The 23698-nt window shown below is 49.2% G+C and overlaps 1 protein-coding gene across 2 annotated transcripts in view; it reads right to left on the reverse strand.

The window, feature by feature from the left end:
- The window catches only part of DDX46 (DEAD-box helicase 46), a 1223843-nt gene that overhangs the window by 1009665 nt on the left and 190480 nt on the right, over nucleotides 1-23698 (reverse strand). For both annotated transcript variants that reach the window (XM_078653270.1, XM_078653271.1), the window contains exon 4: nucleotides 22191-22293. In XM_078653270.1, the coding sequence (XP_078509396.1) occupies nucleotides 22191-22293 (103 nt within the window). The remainder of the gene's footprint in view (nucleotides 1-22190; nucleotides 22294-23698) is intronic.

Raw genomic sequence — 23698 nt, forward strand, 5'->3', positions numbered from 1 at the left:
TTAAAAATCGGGAGGAAGGAATGGGTAGTGGATGACTGGACGTTATGGGATGATGTGATGTCGGATAGCTCAGAGGCTCTTCCCCAAGCTTCACAACAGGAACTGGACTCCGATCACGAAAGTGTATAATGATATTTGCACTGTATCATTGTTTTCTACATGACTCAGTGATTATATATGGTAAATTGCCACACTGTATGGAGATGACCAAGTCATGGGATGCAACAATTGAAACAATGGGAAGAAACCAGGGATGGTCCGACAAGGTTACAATTTTGTTTATTGCTTTTCTCATAAATAAAATGCTAAATAAAGTTACAAAAATTATATGGAACTACTTTATTGACTAATCTCCAAGCCCGTGCAGGTATACCTCTCCAGTCAGCCATCACCAATGACAAAGCATCTAAACAGTACTAAAAGCATTTACATGGCAGATGGGGGGCGGAGCTTGCTCGCATAGAAGATGGCCGCTAAAACCAAAAGCTCTGTGTTGCCTTTTAGTTATCCTACATGAATCCTGCATCTGCTGGGTCAATCTGACCAGATTCGTGCTGCAATCTTCTCTACGGCGGCTTGGGAACGTGATGAGCCGTCCCTGAACCCTTTACCCCCGAAACTGAGCGAGCAGACTACTGTGGTCGGAGGTGCCATTGCACTAGGCTGGAATCCCCGAGCTGTCGTAGTGGGGGAGCAGCGATCGGCGCACTACAGCAACATTGCCCACGAGCGCTGAAGCGTACACAGCTTCCCTTGCAGAGAATGGTGATGATTTCGGCGAGTCCTGTGACCGTAGCGTTGGGGTCAGGCTAAGATTTGGTGGCCCTGCCGAAGTGCGGATGCTCCGCTGCGCTAAGAAGTAAAGCCGCCGTCATTGCGGATATCGGCGCCTTTTCCAGGCGGACACACCCTCCTACCGTAACTGTGTAGGAGCTAAATGGCTGCAGTGAAGTCCCCCGCCGAGAGGTGGCACTCAGGTGGCAGGGTGCATTTGGACACGTCTCCGGCTGATTCGGGAGGTGAGACGCTGTGGGCAAGCACCCGGCGGGCTTTGGCCGTCTTCACTGCCCTGATACAGAACTCATGGTGAAGGAGGAGCTATCTGGCGCGCTACGCTGAGTGACACATAAACCCTGTGCTGCGGAGATGGATCTACGACGGTGGTGCCAACCTCTAATGACTGCTTGCCCCTCTGTATGCAACGCACTCTGTGGAGGGAGGAGGGGAGGGGGGGGGGGGAGAAGTGCCCTGTTCTCGAGGCATGGAATGCAGTTGCAGACACCAGTGTAGTATAGAGAGCGTGATTTGAAGCCCGGGTGCTAATGGTGGCACGCCTTGGTGTGCCTGCGCGGTATTCCAACAGAGGCGCACAGCTGCTGCCTGAACTGTAGCGCAGGTCGGTGGCTGCACATCGGCGGGGTACCACTGAGCGGATGCTACGCTATTTGCTTACAAATTGGCAGCGCCCTGAATTGGAAGAGCTCGTGAAGCATAGGTCGTCTCCCCTTTAGCAGTTGGCGGTGGCTACTCATCTGGACTGACTGTGGTTAGCTGATCATAGACACTCGTTGTGGTTCAACTGCAATGGAGACAGTGGACAAGACACAGACTAAACTAACATTTGGTCAAAGGAAAGCTAAGGGGAGGGACAATGCCTCGGAAGATGGAAATAACGTGCAGGAACAGGCCCCAGATGACGCTGACAGAGACATTCGCGCAATGCTTGTCGCAATGGAAAAGGGCCTGCAGAGCAGAGTCTCTATCTACTCTGGTGACTAAATTGGACTCCCTTTCATACCGCATGGATAGAATGTCAGAACGATTGGACAAACAAGCGGAACTACTAGGTATGTCAGAACGCAGGATTACGGAAGTGGAGGAAGCACAGGCGTCAATTGACACTGAACACAAGTAAATGGGGAGGGTGATGCAGATCCTGCAGGACAAGACGGAAGACCTGGAAGCGAGATCCCGTCGGAACAACTTCCGAATCACGGGCCTTCTGGAGTCCACCCCGACATGCAATATGGAAAAGTTCATGGAGCAGTTGCTGGTAACACTGCTAGGTAGTTAAACATTTTCCCCCATATTCATAGTTGAGAGAACGCATCGCTCATTGGGCCCTCGACCTGTCCCTGGTGCTCCCCCCCCCCCGAGGCCGATAATACCAAGGCTGTTGAACTACAGTGGCAGACTCTACACTGAAGGTAGCACGAGAAAAGCAGTTGTTGCTATATGAGGGATCTAACCTATCCTTATACCCAGACTTCACGATCCGGGAGCAGGAGGCGCGTTAACAGTGTGCGCCACTGAAGCGGCAGCTACGGGATCTCAATTAGGACTACGCCATGCTGTAACCGCAAAACTTAAGAGTCAATCGGCAGGGCCAGTCAAGAATCTTTACAGATCCAAAATCTCTTCAGAAAGCCCTGAAGGAATGGTCTAAAGAGAAGCGCTGCAGCCCGGAGTAGAGTTCCTTGGAGGGCGTGACGGGTGGTCGTATGAACAATCAGGACTGATCACTGAACTACCTGTATTACAGATAAGAGGAACCAAATATCCTTTTTGGGGGAGGCATGTTGGGGTGGAGCACGGGGGGTAATGTGATAACATGAGAATTGTCTATTTTGCCTGTGGGACAGTTAATGGGAAGGACACCATCATAATTGGTATGCCACAGGACTACTACAGAGTACTCGACACTAGAGAGGAGTGGCTCCATGCAGCAATTGGGATGACAAATTGTGGTGAGGGGGGGTGGGGGGATTGTTGCAAATCCTTTAAACTGGCTGGATGGCTAGCAGGGGTGGAACTTGGTCTGGTCTGGTCCATTACCTAGACGGACGGGCAACATCCGCCCACTAGTGTATCACACACCCTAGGAGTTGTACCTGAGTGGGGGTTTCTTTCTTTGTTAACATTCCGCCTGTTTTAGGCTTGTTGGATGTCCAGATGTTGTATTGGGAAGTGTTCGTGGTCCCTCGTCAAGGCACAGTTGGGGTCCGCCTGACGTGGGTGGGGTGAGGGAAGGGTTTGAGATTGAGGAAATATGGCAAATCTCATGTGGCCAGAATGTTTTTGTTTGGGACACACATATTCTATGCATCCGAGTGGCAGGCTAGGTGTTGCAGACTCTACTACACACCCTCATGACGGCCCTTACAGAGTCTAATACTAACACCACTAGTAGTCAAGTTTGGCGCCTAACTTGAAATGTTCGCGGCATTAACGACCATAGGAAACATAGAAAGGTCCTAGCCTACTTGATTAGACATCAGATCTTTGTGACACTATTACAAGAGACGCACCTACCCCTTGACAGTCCTATGCTGCATAGTAAGGGGCTGCAGGGCAGAATATACGCTTCCCGGTTCACTACGCATGCACGCAGAGTACTCACATGGGTAAATACTAGGATACTTTCACATTAGAACCATTGAACACAGACCGGAACGGCGATTTGTGATCTCCAGATGTAGGGGAAAGGGAATGGAATTGCTCCTAGTTAATGTATATGGACTGAACTTTGATAATCCCAATTTTTACACCACTCTGGCGGAGTCTGTGCATTTGTGTGGGGAGGGGACTCAACTCTGGAAAGAGATGAGCTTATACTGGCCTTATCGGGTATGAAGTCGGGGAGTGCGCCGGGTGTAGATGGACTGACAGTAGCTTTCTATAAAGCGTTTGCGGAATTACTGATCCCGCACTTAACTGCACTTTTTGATGACATGTGTGACGGGAGATATGCCACCTTTGATGAGGGAGGCAATTTTTGTGGCTATTTTGAAGCCGGGCAAGCCGCTTGATGAGTGCGCTTCCCATCGTCCGCTTTCATTGATTAACAGACACGAAAATGTTTGCAAAGATCTTGGTTAACCAACTAATCCCGCTACTGGTTGCGCCGGAGCAAGCGGGTTTTGTTCCTAACAGAAATCTAACTTATACTCTGAGAACGGTGTTCGGGGCGATACAATACACTTAGCCGGAGATAAAGGCAGTAGCAGTAATTGTCGAAATGGAGAAGGCCTTCGACTTGGTTGAATGGCCCTTCATGAGACCGGTCGGGATGGGGTTGGGGGCCGTGTTCCTACAACTGATAGGGTTATTTTACAGGGCGCCCACTGCTAGAATCAAAATTGGCAACTCAGTGATGGAAGAGATACATGTGACTAGGGGCACACGACAAGGCTGCCCACTGTCTTTGATCTTATATGCATTAGTAGCAGAACCCCTGGCCTGCGCGTTCCAAGAATACCACAGATATATGGGTATAAGATTTCCAGGTTAAGAGTTGATGGTTTTCACCTATGCGAACGACACGTTATTATATGTTTGGGACCCCGAACGTCACCTCGCCTCAGTACTACGAGAAGTGGTCCGATTCGGTGAGGTGTCTGGACTCCGTGTTAATTGGCTGAAATCTATAATATTTCCTCTTACGCAGGCCACGACCCCATTTGAACCGGATTACCGTTTGCAGTGGTCAATGGATTCGGTGATATATCTTGGGATCACGATACATACAGACTCGGAGATGGTGTTTAGGGAAAAATATTGGGGGGAAATAAGTAAATTGGAAGAAGATATAGAAGGTTGGATCCGATTGCCACCGTCTTTGATGAGCAGAGTGTCCATTATGAAAATGGAGATACTCCCCCGTTTTTTGTTCCTTTTCACTAATATCCCTTTTGTTCTCCCCAGCTAATTTTTCCGGCAGCTAATAACTTTAATGACCAGGCTAGCCTGGGCCCGCAAGCAGGCGCAAGTCAGGTGAGAAGTACTTACATACCATACCATATGGGAGGATTGGGTGCGCCAGACCTGGAACTATATTATAGGTCAGCACAGAGTGCACATGCATTTCATTATATGCATGGCTCACCGGACATTCCTCATCTAAGTATAGAGAAGGTAGTGGCCTCTCCTCTACCAATGACAACTCTGAAGCTGTAATCGGTGCCATACTGTATTCCCTGCACACACCGCTGGATTGGTGTCACTGGCTGCCACCGTGCAGAGAAAGGGGAGTCACGAGAGCACTTAATTCTCTTGGGATGCGGACGATCGAGGACTTGCTCGTGGGAAATACGGCAAAACGCTGGGAGGAGCTGGAGACCGACTACTCTGTAGTAACCCCTCTTACCAAATTCAGTTCCACAGAACAAGGCAAGCACTGTTGCATCTCTTGGGCAGTGATTTGTCGGAGCCCCCGGAAATATCTTCTTTATCCTATGTTATCAAAACTAAAATGCCAACCCGTTTAGTTTCTAAGATCTATCGACTGCCCATGACCTACAGGGAAAACCACTAAAGCTCGTCTAGCTTGGCAGCGAGATTTGGGCCCCATTGATGATGCTATGTGTAAATATTGCTGCAACAGTACAAAGCGCATTTCTTTAAACGGTAGACACAGATTGGTCCACTTTAAATATCTAAATAGGGTTTACTACACCCCGGAGAGATTGAATAGGTATGGCTTACGTAATGAGGCAAATTGTGAGCGCTGCAGCGAACAGAAGGCTGATTTTTTTCACTTGGCCTGGCTAAGTCCTAGGATTTTTCAAATTCTGGTAAACCTAGTTTTTAAGGAACTGGGACAGGTGACAGATCTGGTACTCCCTCCGGAGCCTACACTGGCATTGCTGGGATATTCTACATCAATACGGAAGGGTGCTCGCAGACTGGTCGATATGGGGTTGCTGTTAGCTAAGCGCAGGGTAGTGATGTGTTAGTTGCGAGGCCCGACCCCTACGACAAAGCAGTGGTCGAACGATAGGTTGTATTGCAGCACACAAACATTTAGTGACCTCCTACCGCCACGCAGTAGGCCTAAGAATTTTTGGGTGTTGTATCATCCGTATAAAGCCACTAGAGACAGTGAGGAGACATCAGCAAATGCTGGAAACCGGGAGCGGGATGTGAATAATGATGCTGAATAGTGCTGTGCGGCTATACATGTTTTCTACACAAGGTCTGGAGAGCTCTATGATGATGCTGTGCGGGGTCTGAGGGTTGGCTGGCCCTAGGGACAATGACATGTGCAGAGCCGGGAGGTTTAAAAAGGGGGCGATGAGTGGTGTGGTTGAAGAACTGAATGTCATCCAATATGTCCTGCTAGACTTTTTCAGAATTGTACTACATGTTTTTTTGGATTGATATGTGTCACTATAATTGCCATAACAATTGAACAAGACTCATGCCTGTTTTGAAATAAAATCAATAAAGAGTTGTTTTGTTTAAAGTATTTACATGGCAGATTTATCTAAAAAAATAATCTGCCTTTTTATATGTATTTTATCAATGAGGCATTTCCACCATCTTCAACTAAATCTTCATAAATGGATCAACTTCACCACCACTTCGCTCAAATGTTAATTTGCCAGCTCTGGACTCCAAAACACATACTGCATTCGCAGAGAACCTACTGGCACTCTAGTTTAGAACATCCCCTCTCTCCCCCGAGCACTCTTCCATTCAGATCTGGCACTTCCCGCTTTGGTCAGTGGCCCGGGAGGTGAGGGATTCTGGGCTGTGTTCAGTCGATTGACTAGAGGAGGGGTGGACATCTGATCTTCCCCCTGTCCCTGAGGGCTATATACCTAGAGAAAATGTCCGCGAGTGTCATACACCTAGAGAAAATGTTGCGGGCCCGGCTCGTTTGAGCAAGGAGGCGATGCAAGTGAGATCACAAAAGATAATCTTGTTTTACCAGTGCCAGGTGAGGCGAGACACGCCGATTCAATTAACAAATTCATAGGGGTGATCCAACTGCTTTCCTGGAACATAGCAGGGTTACTAAAAAAACTAGCTCTTCCTGAATGGAATGAATTTATTGGCAATTACGATATCTGCTTGTTCCAGGATACATGGAGTTTGGTCCCCCTACATATGCCTGGGTTTTCCACATACTACATCCCGGCGATTAGCTCAGCCAGAGGTAGTCCTTCAAGGGGGGGGGGGGGGCTCTATGTATGGATCAATATTGGGTTAAATTGGTCTGTCACCAAACACCATACCCCTTCCCAGGATATCCTGCATTTGACAATTAGAGGGGATAAAAATGCTGCCCACTTGGAGATTTTCAACGTCTATGCTAGAGGGTCTCCAGGTGCCCAAGCATCATCTACTCTAACAGTCTTAGATCTAGAATTGTCATCTATCGCTACTAACGCGGGTATCATCGTTGCAGGTGATTTTAACTGCACTTTTGAACCCCTGAGCGGAGAAGACATCCTGGGTATCGGAGATGAGGACACCAAATGGGCCATTCCAACACTCAATATAGCGCCAATAAAGAAATGGACCCAAAGAGCCATACAAATTAATGCCTTGACCCTAGAGCACAATTTAAGAGCAGTCAATGGCAGGACCCGCTCTGATCCCTGTGGATCAAATACATATAAAAGGATCAGTTCCCCCTCCCGTATTGACTACATATTGTTAGACTTACATCTATGGGCTGACCTCATTGACATGGAGGTTATTCCAAGTATTGATAGTGACCACAATCCTTTGTCTATGCAATTTACACGAGAGGACACCACATCCATCGCGACGGCAAGAACTTCAGTGCGACGTCTTAGGTGGCATATGGTTGCTAAGCAGGGTGAGACACTTGCGAATATTAGGGACCTCATAGAGCAGAGGACCAGGGATCTCGAATTATTCAACACCATCCCTGAGGTTACACAGGATTCTAAGTTCCCCAGGCTCTATCAGGAGACTATGGGAAGGTTGGGTGAGTACTTCCGTATAAAAGGCAATAGGGATCGGAAAGCTCATATGCCACAACCGACTAATCTGTGGTACTGTGCTATATGCAGGGAAAAAAGACAGGACCTATCTTCAGCCCTTAGGGCAAAAGACCAAGCAAAAATAAGTCTAGCTAGAAAGATCTATACAAGGACAATAGAACAAGCGAAGCGCTTGTAGGAAGAATCACACTGGCAGGAGCTCAAATCCGCTGCACAGCTGAAAGATTCTACTATATTTTGGGAGCTCATTAATATAAGTAAGAGGAGGGGAGCAGATTCGATTCCCAATCATATATCAGGTCGACAATGGTTTGACCATTTCCTTGGCTTGTACTCTGGAGAGGTAGGAAGTACACCCTCTGATCTGGGGACTCGGCTATCCATCATCGAGGTCCCCAAATCAGTGGAAATATTTGGGCTTAATGAGGTGTCATCGGCCATTGCAAGCATAGCACCAGGTAAAGCGGCGGGCCCTGATGGCCTCCCTGGTGACCTATTACTACACGACCAAAAGCTTTGGGCCCTTATCATCCTCCAGGTAATAAATCTCATTGCCAGAGGACATCTTGTTCCAGATTCCTGGAAAGGCGCCGAGGTAGTGACGATCTATAAGAGGGGATAGGGAGGACCCTGCCAACTACAGACCGATTAGTTTAATCTATGTAGTTCAGAAAGTGGTAGGCAGGGTCCTCCTCATGAGGTTAAGGTCCTGGATGGACGAGGATAATGTCCGGTCACACTTTCAGGCAGTGTTCAGACAGGGGGTTGGCACGATGGATCAGGTCTTCAAATTTTATATGATCTATTGGAAATCTGTGATTATTGAGAAAGGTAGCCTATATTTGGCATTCATTGATTTAAGAACAGCCTTTGACCTGGTCCCTCGTGCCAGCTTTGGCAGGTATTGTCTGACTTGGGCACCCCCCCTCCGATTATGGACTTCATCAAACGCCCCCACGAGGGGAATTACGTCAGGATTAGGTAGGGTCGACAGGGCCACCTGACAGAAAGGGTAGCGGTAGAGAGAGGGGTACGCCAGGGTTGTGTTTTGGCCCTGACTTTGTTCTCCCTCTGTATAAATGGGGTGGTAGACCATTTGAGGGAGGACCCAGCCGATGCACCAACCATGGCAGGTGAAAAATCCCCCACGTTGCTCTTTGCCGACGATACCCTCTTGATCTCAAAAAGCCCGATGGGATTACAAAAACTATTAGACCGGTTTAGCCAGTTTTGCGATTCCAGGGGCCTAAGTATCAACACATCCAAAACTAAGCTAATGGCATTGGCACCATCTAAACTGTTCAGGAACACCATTAAGTTGAATGACTCCCCATTAGAATTAGTCGAAGCTTTCGACTATTTGGGCATACGGGTCAACAACTCGATGAAGTGGAACTCCCACCTGTCAAAAATGCTGCTTAACCACAAACGAGTCTCAGGGGCAATTTCAAGACATCAGCGACTTTCCCATAGCAGACCAGTAGCCCCGGCCATTAAGGTGTATGAGGGAAAAGCCCTGCCCTCGTCCCTCTACGGGGCAGAACTTTGGGGATTCGAGAACACCATGAATCTAGTGAGATCAGAGAACAAGTTTTTTAGAGATCTGGTCTCGCTTCCTCCATCGACCCCATTAGTTCCGCTCCGTCTAGATTATGGGAAACACCCAATTAACGAAATAGCAAGGTTACGCCCCCTACTATTCTAGGTGCTCCTGAGAAGGACCCCAGAATTGTGTAACTATGCCTCCGCTCTGAGCGAATTAGTCAGACTAGACACGGGTCACAAGATCAATTGGATATCCAAATTTTAACAGCTTGTGGGGACATCGGATTGGCAGAGGCATGGGAAATCCAGACCCCGCCGCCAAAACAAGCAGTAAAGAAAGCTTACTGGGAGGGGGGCGTGGCTTGCTAGCTAAGCGCATGGACGTGCGCCGCTAGAGCTCCGGCGCCGATCGGGCACAATCCTGCCTAAAATATCCTGGGGAAATTTGGGAAAGCTACCCAACGGACCGGAGGCGAGCGCATATCCCCTGCCTCCCTCGCGGTGGGCGAAAGTGCGGAGGAACGGCCCGTAGGGCGGAGGCTGCGGCGGTGAGGCTCTCGGCGGCGGTGGGCCCTGAGAAGCCGGGACCCACAGTGAACAGCGTGGCCGCCTGGGCTGAATCTCCTGCCGCCGGAAGTGCCGGGAGGCCCCGGTTGCGGTCGCGCTGAGCTCGAGAAAATACCCGGGGCGTCCCTGAGGTGCGGCGGAGGAAACCCCCCCCCCCCCCCCCCCCCGGGGTGTCGGAGCGCGGAGAGGAGGCGCGAGACGGGCGCTGCTGCGGATACGGCCTGGGAGGCCCCACCAAAGTGAGGGAGACTGCCGTGTGGTGCCGCGCTCCCTGAGCGAGGGAGAGGGGGTGCCCCCCCTCGGTGCGCTTGCCCCCCTGGACTTGGGACCACCCTGACCCCCCCCTGCGCTGGGGGAACACCGGAGGCGCTACACGGAAGAGAGTGGGGAACTGGTTGTGGACTTGCCACGTGGGCCTAGAAGGTTCGGCTCGCCCCCTGGGGAGAGGGGTCCATGCACTGGAGGACAGTGGTCGCCGCCTAACGTGGACGGTGGTGGGCACCGGCGACGATCTCGGCCTGGGGGCCCCCCTCCCCCCCCCCCCTCCATCCTCGTGGGCAGTTTGCTCACAGCGGAGCACAGAGACTGCACAGCCTGACGGGGGAACGCATGGGGGGCCACGGCGAATCCTTTACCCGATGAGAGCCTGACCTGAGGATCCCCGGCTGAAGTGACTTCTTCTGCGGAGCTGCTGAGGCGGAACTTGTCCGGAAAGTTGGACATAGCCCATTAGGAGGGGCCAGCTGCGATAGACCCCACATACTGCTCTACCTCGGGGTCGACGCTTATTGCGCTAATGGTCCGTAAGGGAGCGAAACAACCGGAGAACTCTGGAGGACAGCCGACGGCCGCCACGATGCCACCAGTAGCGGACGAGGGGACGCCGCCGCAGCTCGGGACGGAGGGACCCCACATGGATAAACTGGACATTATCCTGAAGGAAATCAGGGACTCCAGAGCGGTGTTGGAGCAGCAGATGGGCACCCTGACGACGAACCTGTCCCTCCTACGGGCGGACCATGGCAAACTGGCTGACAAGGTCAAGGAACAGGGCGTATCCATCGTCGAGATCATGCCAACGGTGGCGGAACACACGTCCTCCATAAGTCAACTACAGACCCAGATGGCTACCCTTCTGGACCGGGTGGAGTACGCGGAAGGGCGTAACCGCCGCAACAACATCCGCGTCATAGGTTTTCCGGAGAGATGCGAGGGCCCCCGGGCGGCGGACTTCATGGAACAGTGGTTCCGAGAATACATAGCGGAGGAAGGACTCTCCCCTACTTCTGCGTGCAGAGGGCACACAGGATTCCAACGGGCATGCCAGACCCCGGACGACTCCGACGCCCGCTGATAGTGCGGATTCTGAATTATCGAGACAGGGACATCCTGTTGCAGAAAGCCCGTGAAAAGTCTCTTATCCAATATGAGAACCACAAGATCTCCCTATACCCAGACTATACCAACATGGTCCAAAAGCGCCGATCCTCCTTCTTGGACGTGAAGAAAAAACTGCAGTCCGCTAATCTCAAGTATGCCCTACTCATGCTACTCCTGTCGTGCAAAATCATGCACGACCGGAAAACACAGGCCACGACGAAATTGAAGAAGCCGGGCCCGTCGAAGACACAACAGAAGGAGAAGCAACGAGACGCCTTGGAGGTGGCGGGGTCGTTCCGGGAAGACTCCCAGAAGATACTAACAGATTCGGAGGACAGCACGGTCCAATCGGACTCGGACCTCAGTGTACTGCTGTTCCCTAATGTCACGCCTGGCACGGCGGACGACCTGATGGACAATTGCGGTGGAGATTGCCAGACTGGCGGCAGCTGAAGAGCCCGAGAACCGTATTGTATTTCCTGCTTACCCTGATTGACTATTGTATGATTGCTGTGGATTACTTTGTGGAGGGAGGCAGGGGTAACACACGTGGGGACCACAGCCTAATTTGGTACTTCTCCTAATGCTTTGTCCTTTTGGTGTGGTTGAAACACAGGTAGTGGGTAGCTGACACACGGGCGACTTACATATTCTTTTTCCCCTTTAATTCTTGGTAATGTGGCCCCACGATGGCAGCCGTAGAGCCGGCGGCGCTCGCTGAGCAGCAGGTACAAACATGATGGCGCTCGACCACCCCCCCGATGGTGAACGCACAGGATTTCTAATCCTTTTCTATTTTGTTACATTGTTGGGCACAGCCAGGTTTTCGAGCTGCGCCGTTAGTGTTCTTTTTAGTTTTTGGGAGGGGGGTGGGTAGTCTCCGGGTGGCAATTATGTGGGGTACGAATCGGTGGGCGGGTGCAGGTGCTTGTCAGGTACAAATGTGACCATGGCTGAGGTAGCGGGGAAATATCACATTACGAGATGGAATGTGAGAGGGCTGGGATCGGTCCAGAAGGGACACAGGATACATGCATTCCTGCTGCGTCACCACACGCAGATCGCGTTCCTCCAAGAATCCCATCTCACGGCTTCTGAGGCCGGCAAAATGAGGAAGAAATGGAGGGGTGTGATTCTATCCACAACGTACTCCGCATTCTCTAGGGGGGCGACAATCTGGATCAGACATGGCACACCCTTTCTCGAAGCGGACTGGAGAGTGGATGATCAGGGGCGGTATGTCTTAGTGAGGGGCACACTAGATAACTCCCCAGTAGTGTTTGGCTGTGTGTATGCACCGAATTACGAGCAAGAGAAATTTTTGCAGAAAGTGAGTCTGGCGTTGGCAGACTGGACGGACGTTCCCTGGATATTGGGCGGGGACTGGAATATGGTCATGGATGTTGATAAAGACAGGTCACACCCCCCCTTGCAAATGGCGGGGGTCTCCAAATTGACGGAAGTGTTCTGCACATGGGCAACTGGCTGGGGCTTGAGGGATGTCTGGAGGGCATCTTACCCAGAGAGTAGAGAATATTCCCATTACTCATACACACATGCGCTCCACACCAGGATAGACAGGTTTCTATGCTCTGAGGGCCTGATTGCTAGAACCGACAGTCCCGACTACCTCGCCAAAACCTTCTCTGACCATAGACCCCTGACGTTCGCCCTTCGCTGGGGCAGAGTCCAGACCCCGGTCCCCACCTGGCGGCTAGATCCGCTGCTATTGGAGGATGGGCCTTTCCGTGCGTCCATAGCTGAGACGCTGGATAAATACTTTTTAGAAAACTGGGACACTGCCTCCTCGAACCTGGTGGTCTGGGACGCCATGAAGGCAGTGGTTCGGGGTGCATCGATTGGACAGTTAGTGGGGGCCCGGCAGGAAACCTATCGGAAACTTCAGGATATAGAAGACAGACTGAAGGTCTTGCAAACTGAGGAGGGGATAGACCTTGCTAAACGAGATGCTCTGCGGCTGGTGAATATAGAGCATGCTGACACGCTCGAAACACTGCGAGTCATAGACTATAGGGAATATCTGCGCCGACAGCACGCCGAGGCGGATAGAACGGGAGCGCTATTGGCTCGCCTGGTGCGGGAACATCCAGACATCCCGGTAATAACTAGGATACGGGCACGAGACGGGAGGATAGTAGGTACACAGACGGACATTAACCAAGCATTTTATGACCACCTGGCCGCTTTGTATGCTCAGCCGGAAGTAGTCGTGCTGACCAGATCACGGCCTTCCTGTCCGATCTCCCCTTCCCTGCTCTGCCGGGAGATGCCCAGAGGGAACTCGGAGGCCCCATAACGCGACACGAAATCCAGACGGCTATCAAGTCGCTGAACTGCAACAAGACGCCAGGCATGGATGGCCTCCCGGTGGAGTTCTATGCGACGTATTCGGACACCCTGGTGCCAGTATTGGAGAGAATATACCGAGAGGCGCTGACTGAGGGCCATCTGCCTGAAACCACGATGCAGGCGATGGTGGTCTCCCTGCAGAAACCCGGAAGGGACAGTTTAGACTTGGCAAACTATAGACCATTGTCCATGTTGGCAACGGAACATAAAATTCTTAGTAAGGTAATAGCCCAACGACTGCAACAACACCTCCCAGGGTTGGTTCACAGGGACCAATGCGGATTCTTGCCGGGCAGAAGCACCTCTATAAATATACGTAGGTTGCACACCCTGAACTCCCTAGGGCGGGCTGCATAGCTTTGGACTTCTGCCAGGCCTTCGACTCTCTAGCCTGGTCGTTCATGTTCTTGACTCTGGAGAAGTTCGGAATTCCGGCCTCTCTCATAGCATGGATTAGATTGCTCTATACCATCCCCACGGCCAGGGCACGAACGGGACGACATATTTCGAGAACATGCGCAATCCATCGTGGCACGCGGCAGGGATGCCCGCTGTCGCCGCTGTTATTCGTGCTAGCTCTGGAACCCCTGGCCATAGCCCTAGGAGCTACGATGGAACATAGGGGGATACTAAGTGGTGGCACTCTGCACCTCTGTCCATTTACGCGGATGACATCATGTTGTTCCTAAGGGACTTGGAGGCTGATCATGGTTCAGTGTATGGCATCCTTGAGAGATTTTCTGTTATATCTGGCCTTACTATCAACCCTGAGAAGTCCACTGGCTTCTATTTTAGAGCTACCCCAGATCCCGGGGTACTGAGGTTTGGCGCTGTAGTCCTCCCGATCGCACCGGACACATTTAAGTACGTGGGGGTGCAGGTTTATCGTCACCAGGAGGATCAGATTGAGGGTAATGTCAAAAAGGCCGTGGCGAAACTTCGGACCTCCGTAGGGTTCTGGACGACGTTACCCTTATCCGTTGCGGGCAGAATTGCACTCTCCAAGATGGTGATGCTCCCTAGACTATTATATTCCTTTGTGAATATCCCAGTGTTTTTACCGCAATCCATCTTTGACGCCCTTAACTCTCTGCTAACCACTCTGATTTGGGGGACGGGCAGACGTCGGATAGGACTGAGAAAGCTGCAGCTGGGGACCAGAGCGGGCGGGATGGGAGCTCCAGATTTCCGAGGATATTACTACGTAGGCCAACTCCAGTGGCTTTCCTACTGGATAGCGGGACGGAACCTACATGAAATAGGGTACACGACCGACAGACTGAAACGTGGGGAACTCCATGCCCTACTCCTTCCTAGGAGCCACATCCCAGCGGACTGCCACCCACTTCTCCACACAGCTCTGAAGATTTGGCGGAAGGCACTAGCGTACACGAATGCGACGGCGCCGTATGCGCCCAACATTCCCCTACTGGGCATACCGACACGGCAGGGCAGACTGACGGATAGGGCGCTGAGACCATGGTCTGAATCGGGCGTGGAAGTGGTGGGCGACTTGTTTAGTGATGACCATCTTCTTACACATGACGACTTCCTACAGGCCACAGGAGCTCCCCCAGAATGTACTTACTGCACGCCACAGTCACCCACTATGTACAGAACAGATGGGCGCCTCAACGCCTCCAGCCCCCACAACATCATCTGGTACACTTAATGTATCTTATGGGATTAGGAGGGCACTTGGTACGCTGGTTGTATGTGGGAGTTAGGGCTCACGCTGCGGTATCACTCGTCACTCTTCGGAACACTTGGGCTCAAGATCTGAACCGGGACATCTCGGATACGGAATGGACCGCAATGCTGGAGCATCCCAGGCGAGTCTCCCGTAATGTCCGGTTCCGGTTTATCCAAGGGATGATTTTACATAGGGCATACCTGACCCCTACTCGCATACATAAAATGTTCCCCAACTCCCCCCATACCTGCCCACGTTGTGACGAGGACGAGGCCGGGCTCATTCACATGCTCTGGTCGTGTCCTCTACTCCGTGGTTACTGGACGGAAGTGTGCCGGACACTGAGGACGATCACGACCCTCCCGGTGCCGGAGGAGGCACAGTGCTGCCTCTTGGGGTTACGCAGAAGGCCGAAGGAACTGAAGGCTCAGCTGAAATTATTGGATATGGCACTGCTGCTTGCGCTTAGAACGCTCACCATGAGGTGGAAGTCGCGCAGGCCGCCTGCTGCACACCTCTGGCACTCAGAAGTACTTAAGTGGGGACGGGTGGAGGGGACGATACTGAGGAGGGAAGAAGCAAGAGGCCTTAGGAAGTTCCCTATCTCCTTGGAGTGGGAGGCTATGCTTATCACAATGGAGGGGGAAGATCAAACACAGCTAGGGGACACTGAACAGGAGAATTAGTTGGGAAAAGGTACGATGCGTTAGGCACGCAACAGCTAGCCCGAGCCCCACTCACATACCCATATGTTACACAACGCTATACGGTGGAGTGGTCCACGTATTGACGCACATTAACGCCTTTGCTCACCGAGATGAGATCCATGGTCACACTGACATCTCAATGATTGCCCATGCTGGATAGCCGGGAGACGAATAGTTTGTTTTTGGATGTAGGAGGGTGGGGGGAGGTGGGCGGATGGGGGGTCGTTTGATTGATGATATTTCACTGCCCTATACAATGACTGTCACGACAATTTGAGTAGAATACCTATGTAATGTATTGATACACCATGTGACAATTACTGTGATACGAAATGGAGATCTGAGTTGGGGAGAAAACATAAAACCCGGCTGTAACACTCAAAATAATCAATGTAATGTTCAGATTAATGCCTATCAGCTGTGAATAAAGAATTAAAAAAAAAAAGGAAAGCTTACTGGGAGTGGGTCACTTTAGAAGCCTCACTGAATTCCAAGCAGGGCATTTTGACGGAGCAGTTCCTAGATCATAAGCCCACCTCTAAACTGGAACCCTTTCTTGACTTTATTGAATCCCCGAGAGAAAGGGCATTATATTTAAAGTTGAGGTTTCGGAACACTCCCACTTAATGATTTCACAGTAGGGTGTAAATCTAATATTGTGAAAGGTAGTATGTGCCCTGGCTGTGCTTCTCCTACTGAATCTACTTCTCACTTTCTTTTTGCCTGTCCGGCGTACAAACACGGGAGAAGAAAATGACTAAACCCCGTATGCACCAACTTGGGAGCCAGGAACTATAGGGAGGTGTTGCGTATTCTAAAAACCGACACATCCTCCCTTAGTACAATCTGTGGGACAGCTAAATACTTGGGTTGTGCCTGGTTAACTATAAGCAAGTTACGGAGGGTTAATAATACTAAGAACCAGGAATAGAAGTGAGGTTATCCTTTTTTTATTGCAGTTTTCATTGTATATGAATTGTTCTTATCTTTGTACAGATTTTAAGGAATATTTTAAGCTTGTATAACTTGTTTTTAAATAAGATGAATGTTGGTTGCATACTGATTGTATGACAATTAGATATTGTTTTTCTTTTAATATTGGATTGTCCTGAAGTGATGTAATTTGTTTGTTTATACTTTTATGATATTTTTATATCGAATAAAGTCATACAACAACATACTGCATCTCCCCAGCTACTCTCAGCTACGTGGGAAATATATCCCTGCCTGCAAGCAAAGACCTTGCACCAGGTCCAGTTCTTTCCATTTCCTCACAGCTGTATGATTGAAAATAGGTTGATTTAGATTGAAGTGTTATTAAACTGGACCCGCTCTTTTAGTCATCACTGTGTTCAGAGCAGGTTCACGGGCTGACTGACTATCCAGCCAGAAGAGGATCATGGAACACCACCCAGTGTGGCTCTCAACTTGGACCTAATACAGTTGAAGTCCACTATCTGGAACTTAAAAACATCACCAGAAAAGCCATATTGCTCTCCCCACCTTTCCTTTAAAAATGTCTAGATGTATGAATTCTCTACACCTGACAGAAATGAGGTAGTGCTCTTGTGGTTTTGAACCCACTCTAAAAGATTTATCAGCAAATTGATTACTTTTCCCCAGACAACTGCATATTGCCTTACCCTCCCTCACCTCAGTATACAGGCTCATACATCCAATCTGTTGCGGTCTGATTTTATCCTCTACCCGATTCATTCTTTAATACAGCTTGATTCATTCTCTCCAATTTCTTATCAATTCCTAACATTGCTTTATTTTTTCAGCATCTCTGGTAAAACCTGCATTTTGGGTCAGTAGGGCAAGGAAGATCCACTATTTAGAGAAGGCTCCTTATGCTGCAACCCTTCTGTCAAAGAAAAGGTTAGATGCCATTTCCCCCACTGTGAGAAACTGCCATCTTTCTTGCATGGTATGCCCCCACTTTTTGCTGAATTGCTGATGTACTCCGACTGAGTGTGCCCTGGGCTCCTGCCAATCAGGTGCCTAGGGCCTGTGTTCCTTCCCTAAAACTGTGTTGAAACTAAAACCCAATTGGCATCTCTGGCCACATGTCAGCCCTTGGTAAATGGTACCCTAGGTACCCAGGGCATTGTGACCAGAGAAGACCGCTAAGAGCTGCAGCTCTTATTGTGCCACCCCTAGGGGCCCTGTACCTTGACACACACACCCTGCCTTTGCAGACTGAGTGACTTGGTGCAGAACTAAACCGAGTCGACATGGCACACATCCCTGTGTGCCATGCCCACAACCCCACTGCCCTGACAGACCTCAGTCACCCCTCTAGCTGAGTGCCCTATGCCAGTGTGTGGGCACAGGTGCATGCGCCCTGTTCCCCTACAGTACCCAGGGCCATTCCTGGGCACTGTAAGTGCAGTAATGCCATTAAGAGTATATGGTGCTGGGAGGTCGTCATTCCGAACTCCACAGCACCATAATGGCTACACTGAAGACTGACAAGTTTGATATCAAATTTCTCAGCACATTAAACCCACACTGATGCCAGTGTGGGATCTAATGTAAAATGCACTAAAGAGGGCGTCTTAGAGATGCCCCCTAAAACCTAACCTACAATCCACGTCTTGTCTGAGAGGCTGCCTAGACTGCCACACAGCAGACATGTTGCTGGGTCCCTGGGTGGAGAGCCCCCCGCTCTCCTGGGGCTGCAACAATGCACATCCTGGGCGAGGTGCTAGGTCTTTTCCCCCAGGATGGGCGGGGGAAGCTTCAAAGGCATACCGCCTTTGTGAGCTTTTCCAGGCCACTTGCTGTACTCAGCAACTGGCCCCCACTGGTTCTGACCCCCACTCTAGCGGGAAGACTGGCGGGAAACCCTATGTGAGGAAAGGGGGTGTGCCAGCCTGTGCCAACTCCACCCCTCAGGTGGGAGAGGTGAGGTGAAGCACAACTCCGGGCTCCGGCCATCTTAAGGATGGGGAGTCCTGCCCAATCAGAGATAGGCTCCTTCCCAACTCCCACAGGAGAGGAGCAGGATAGGGGGTGTACTCACCCCAGGACAGGGACTTATTGGTCCCTGCCCTTCCCTACCTGTAATGCCCCTAAATTTAGTATTTAGGGGCACCCTGACCCTTCCTTCCTCAGATCCAGATTTCAAAACAAGAAAGAAGACCAAGAAGAAGACTTGCTGTGCAGCTGCTAACAAGAGGAAGACACCAACTGACTTGGCCCCAGCCCTACCGGCCTGTTGATCCTTGAACCTGCTCCTGCTAAATCCCGGCGTCTCCTGCAGACAGCAACCTCGAGAACCCCGGAGGACCTGCCTGCCTTGACCCTCTTAGAGACTGGGACTCCCATGAGCAGTGGTTCTGCTCAAACAGCAATACCCCTGGTGCCAGCCAGGAACGGCGAATCCAGCACACTCTGCACCCGCCGAGCCCTGCCTGTGCCTGAGTGGACAAAGAGCCTGAGGACGTCCCCCCGGTGATTCTAACCTAGAATAGAGTGCCCAAGGACCCTCCTCAATGACCCCGACGACGCCTGTAGCCTCAGAACCAGGGAGCCATCCAACCGCAAGCAGCAGAGGCTAAGATTTCCCGACGTCAAAAGACACCCCTGAACCCAGCGCCCTCCGGCCCCCTGTGCCCAACTCTGGGGTGCCTACCTATCCTCCAAGATCCGAACTTACCCCTCGAAGTGCTGGTTGCTCCTGAAGATCCTCCGTCCCCGAGCCTGGAACCTTTGTCCACTTTCCAAGATCTCCATTGAATAAATGAGCGCCCGACGGCTCATAAGCACCCTGCACCCAGCCGTCAGAGTGCCCCTGGCAGTGCAACCTTTGTCCTCATCTACTTCCCCATTTGCCCCGAGCAAGTGACCAGGGGTCCAGCTCACACAGTCGCGTGGCCTGCTAGCCAGCAGCTACCAACCGCAGGCCCCCCGCCTCTCATTGGATAACATTGGGCCTAACTACCTCTGCACCCGGCTGCCCCAGTGCTACTGAGGGTGTAACAACTGTACCTACCTGACCCTGGGAGACCCCAGAGTCTATGCCCAAAACCTTAACTCTGCCAGTCGAGTACTTACCCAAAAGCCTATAACTCACTTTCCTTGACATTGACTGGTTTCACTTGAAAATTCTTCCAAGTGTGGAGTTCTGGAACTTTAAAATATTCATCTAAAATCAGCCGAACAACGAATTCTGACTTACTCACCTGTTACCAGGAGAGAACACATTGCTGCATCATTTAGCCAAGCACTGACCCTGAAAAGTAATTTTAACCTTACTTACCAGTAACTTGAATTTCCTTCCATAGGAACACATTGTCTGGATTTCATCAGAAAAGTTTCTAAATGTCGATTTTTAGAAACTACAAATATTCCTTAAAAATCGCCTGTTTGACTTCAACACAGTCGTTCAACTGTTTACAGGAGATGCACCAGTGCTGGATCCAGGATCCAACACGGAGTAAGAAAAAGTAATCATAACACTACTTAACTGCTAAGTGAATTTCCTCCCATAGGAGAACATTGGTGATTCTATGTGAAAAAGTTTGTCAACTTTTAAAATACAATAATATTCCTTAAAAATCACTACTGTAACCAAAACGCTTTTACTTAACTGATTACAGTGCATGTCCCAGGACTGAATCTAGGATCCAGTCCTGTGGTTAGAAAAGTATTCTACAAAGTAACTAATTGCATTTAACTAGAAATTCCCATTGAGCTCAATGTTGCACTGAGTTTGAAATTGTGTAGCATATTGCAACAACTGTAGCTATTGTAATCAAAAAGTCTATTGGAAAAGTATTTAACTAAAGTAATTCATTCTGAAAAAGCATATTTTGATACATTGTTGGTTCTAAAATAAAACTATATATTTTGATACAAAACAAATGGCCTAGAGTTCAGTTCTTGAGTGTGTGAGACCATTTGCTGACTGAGTGTGTACAACAAATGCTTTACACTGTCCTCTGATACTGCCTTACTGCTCGACCAAGCTACCACTTTAGAAAGTAAGGTTATATCTACCTTTAGCCTCTGCCACACCTCTGGGTACTGTGGACTCTGTGCACACTGTTCCTTACTTTGGTCCAGTATATTCAGAGCCACTTTCTTACACCCACCCCACGTGCTTCCTCAGCGCAAATTGACACCGCTCACCATTAGTTCTGTAGAGGGTCTCTTAACTTGTATGTGAGCTCAACTAACTGCAGGGCCAGTGATTGTAGTGTCTCTTGTTCAGCCTTCCTCTCGCTGTACCTTCATTCACAGATCTCACAGCCAAGATGACATATCCAGAGACAAGCAAATGACATATCCATAGACAGGCAAATCCATCACCATTCTTCCCGACTGCCACCTCCACAGTGATCATTCTCTTCCCATGATAAGTCATTAAGACAGTCCCCAGAAGTCATGTGCCTGGTGGAGCAGACCGTCTGACCTCAAAATTGCACCATGCCTTCTGCCAGCCCGCCCTAAATGTCCATAAGCAAGATGACACACATCGTTGCAATCAGTGAAGCAGCAGCCATGGCCTCTACCTCACCAGGACCAGTATCCGCAGCAGAGACCAAGAGGCGGTCTAGCATGGCCAAAGCCAACTGCGCCTGCACCAAAACTCCAGTTGAGGGGACCTAACATCAGGATTCATGCTACTCCCATGACAGATAGGACGTTGAACACGAACTGGGTTTATTTTCAAGTTCACTGATGACTTCACTCAACTCTTCCACCCCCTCAAATATTAAAGACTGCTGTCACAGGCTCTAGGCCAACACCCTGGGATCCCAGGAAATCAAAATGGAGGCCTCTATATTGCTCCAGCTTCGATCCATTACCCTGCAAAACCTCTATTTAGCAAGTGAACTTACTGTAAAGTAATAAAAATAAATATAAGCAATCGGAATAGGAAGAAGAAAATGCAAATGTGTACTAACATGAAATACAGCTTGTTTGCACAAGAAGGCACATTTCTACTTAAAAATAATTTATATATATATATATATATATATATATATATATATATATATGTATATATACACATACATGTGTATACATACATACACACCCACATTACATGACAGTTGATGTCAGTATCTGTAAAGGGTGATTGTGTTAAATACATCACAATAAAAAGCATACAAATTGCCACATTACTGGCCAAAACAATACACTTGAAACCATTCTTACACTTTCATCTTTTTCTTTCTCCTTATCTTTTTCTTCGTCTTTCTCATCTTTCTTCTTTTCCTTTGATGCATCCACGCCATCGGTTTTCTCTTTGGATTTTGATCTGAAAGCATAATAGTCAATGTATTAACTAAGTTCTAAACTGTCTCCTCTCAAATGCAATTACCTGAAATACAGAACATGAATGAAAAGAAAGTCCAGGCACAAAGGGGTAAGCTAATTTTAGAGATACAAACATCATATTAGATTCCCAAAACCAAACTACAAAGAAGGTGCACCAACACAGTTGTAAATAAGTCAAGACCCTAACACAACTTTGGAAACTAAGCCACATCTCGCAATATTAAGGACTGTTAACAGCTTACTTGCAGTTATGCTTCTAGAAGGGGGCTTTAAATGATAAATAATTCCAGGAAATTGTTTGACATTTAAATTTTAATCGTACCTTGTAGAAGTGGTGAATTGTTAGTCATCCAGTCAAGAATAGGAGGTGTAGCGATATAACTCATTATTAAGCCCAACAATGACAGCTAGTAAAGAGGGACGTTCATGTATAACCCCTTAGAAAAATTAGGTGTGGTGCTGGGCATTAGAGGTTAGTTTTATGTAGCTGCATTGTTTTAACTGAATCCATTATGATAGAATGAGTAATACTGTTGCAGAAATAAGCACTGCTAATATACAATTATAAACATTGTACTGTACAGAAACATTTCAAAACCAATAAAATTCGTTTAACATCCACTCAAGAAAATGCAACAATTGGCAGATTTAAACAAGCATTTGCAATGCAATAGGTCTCGCATTAATGAAGCTTTGAGCTATAGGCGTTGCAAATAATAATGCAACACCAACAACTCGAACTTTCAGTAATCGGAGACCTGTTGCAAAGCAAATGCTTATTTTAAATGAGCTGCTGCAGCGTCCTGACCAGGCTGCTCAAGACATTCTTGCCCCCTTCCAACCACCGACAACAAGTACTGGCAAAGCCAGCAGGTTACGCCTTTACAAAATCTATTGGCTCTGTCAATTGTTTTACATATTACACAGCACTAGAGCTGCTGCGCAACATAGCTTATGGTAAAGAAAAGCACTATAACGCAGTAAATGGTGCGCGCATCATAGCACCTTTTTCATATTAAGCCATGTTTCACAGAAGCTCAACTGCTATGCAATATATAAAAAAAAAATTGCCAAACCCAATAGATTTCATACATGCGAAACCTATTGCCTTTTGCTGATGCAGGTTGTTCAAGTTGGCAGGTATGATGGCCTGAGTGAACTTGTTCTCCCCGTTCAGCAGGAAGTCACTATACCGGAGGAAGGGTTTTAAGTGGAATGAAAAAAACTTGTGGAGGCTCCCAGAGGGGCATGGTCGATGTAATGAAGGGCGTGGCTTAAAAACCCAAACTGAAAATCCATGCCCGGCATAGTGTGTCTCCCCACTGGTATTTTGCTGCTTCGTCATTCCATCCATATACAAAAAGTAACATTACATCTACTACAAG

The sequence above is a fragment of the Lissotriton helveticus genome, chromosome 7, assembly GCF_964261635.1.
Source record: "Lissotriton helveticus chromosome 7, aLisHel1.1, whole genome shotgun sequence".
Classification (NCBI taxonomy): domain Eukaryota; kingdom Metazoa; phylum Chordata; class Amphibia; order Caudata; family Salamandridae; genus Lissotriton; species Lissotriton helveticus.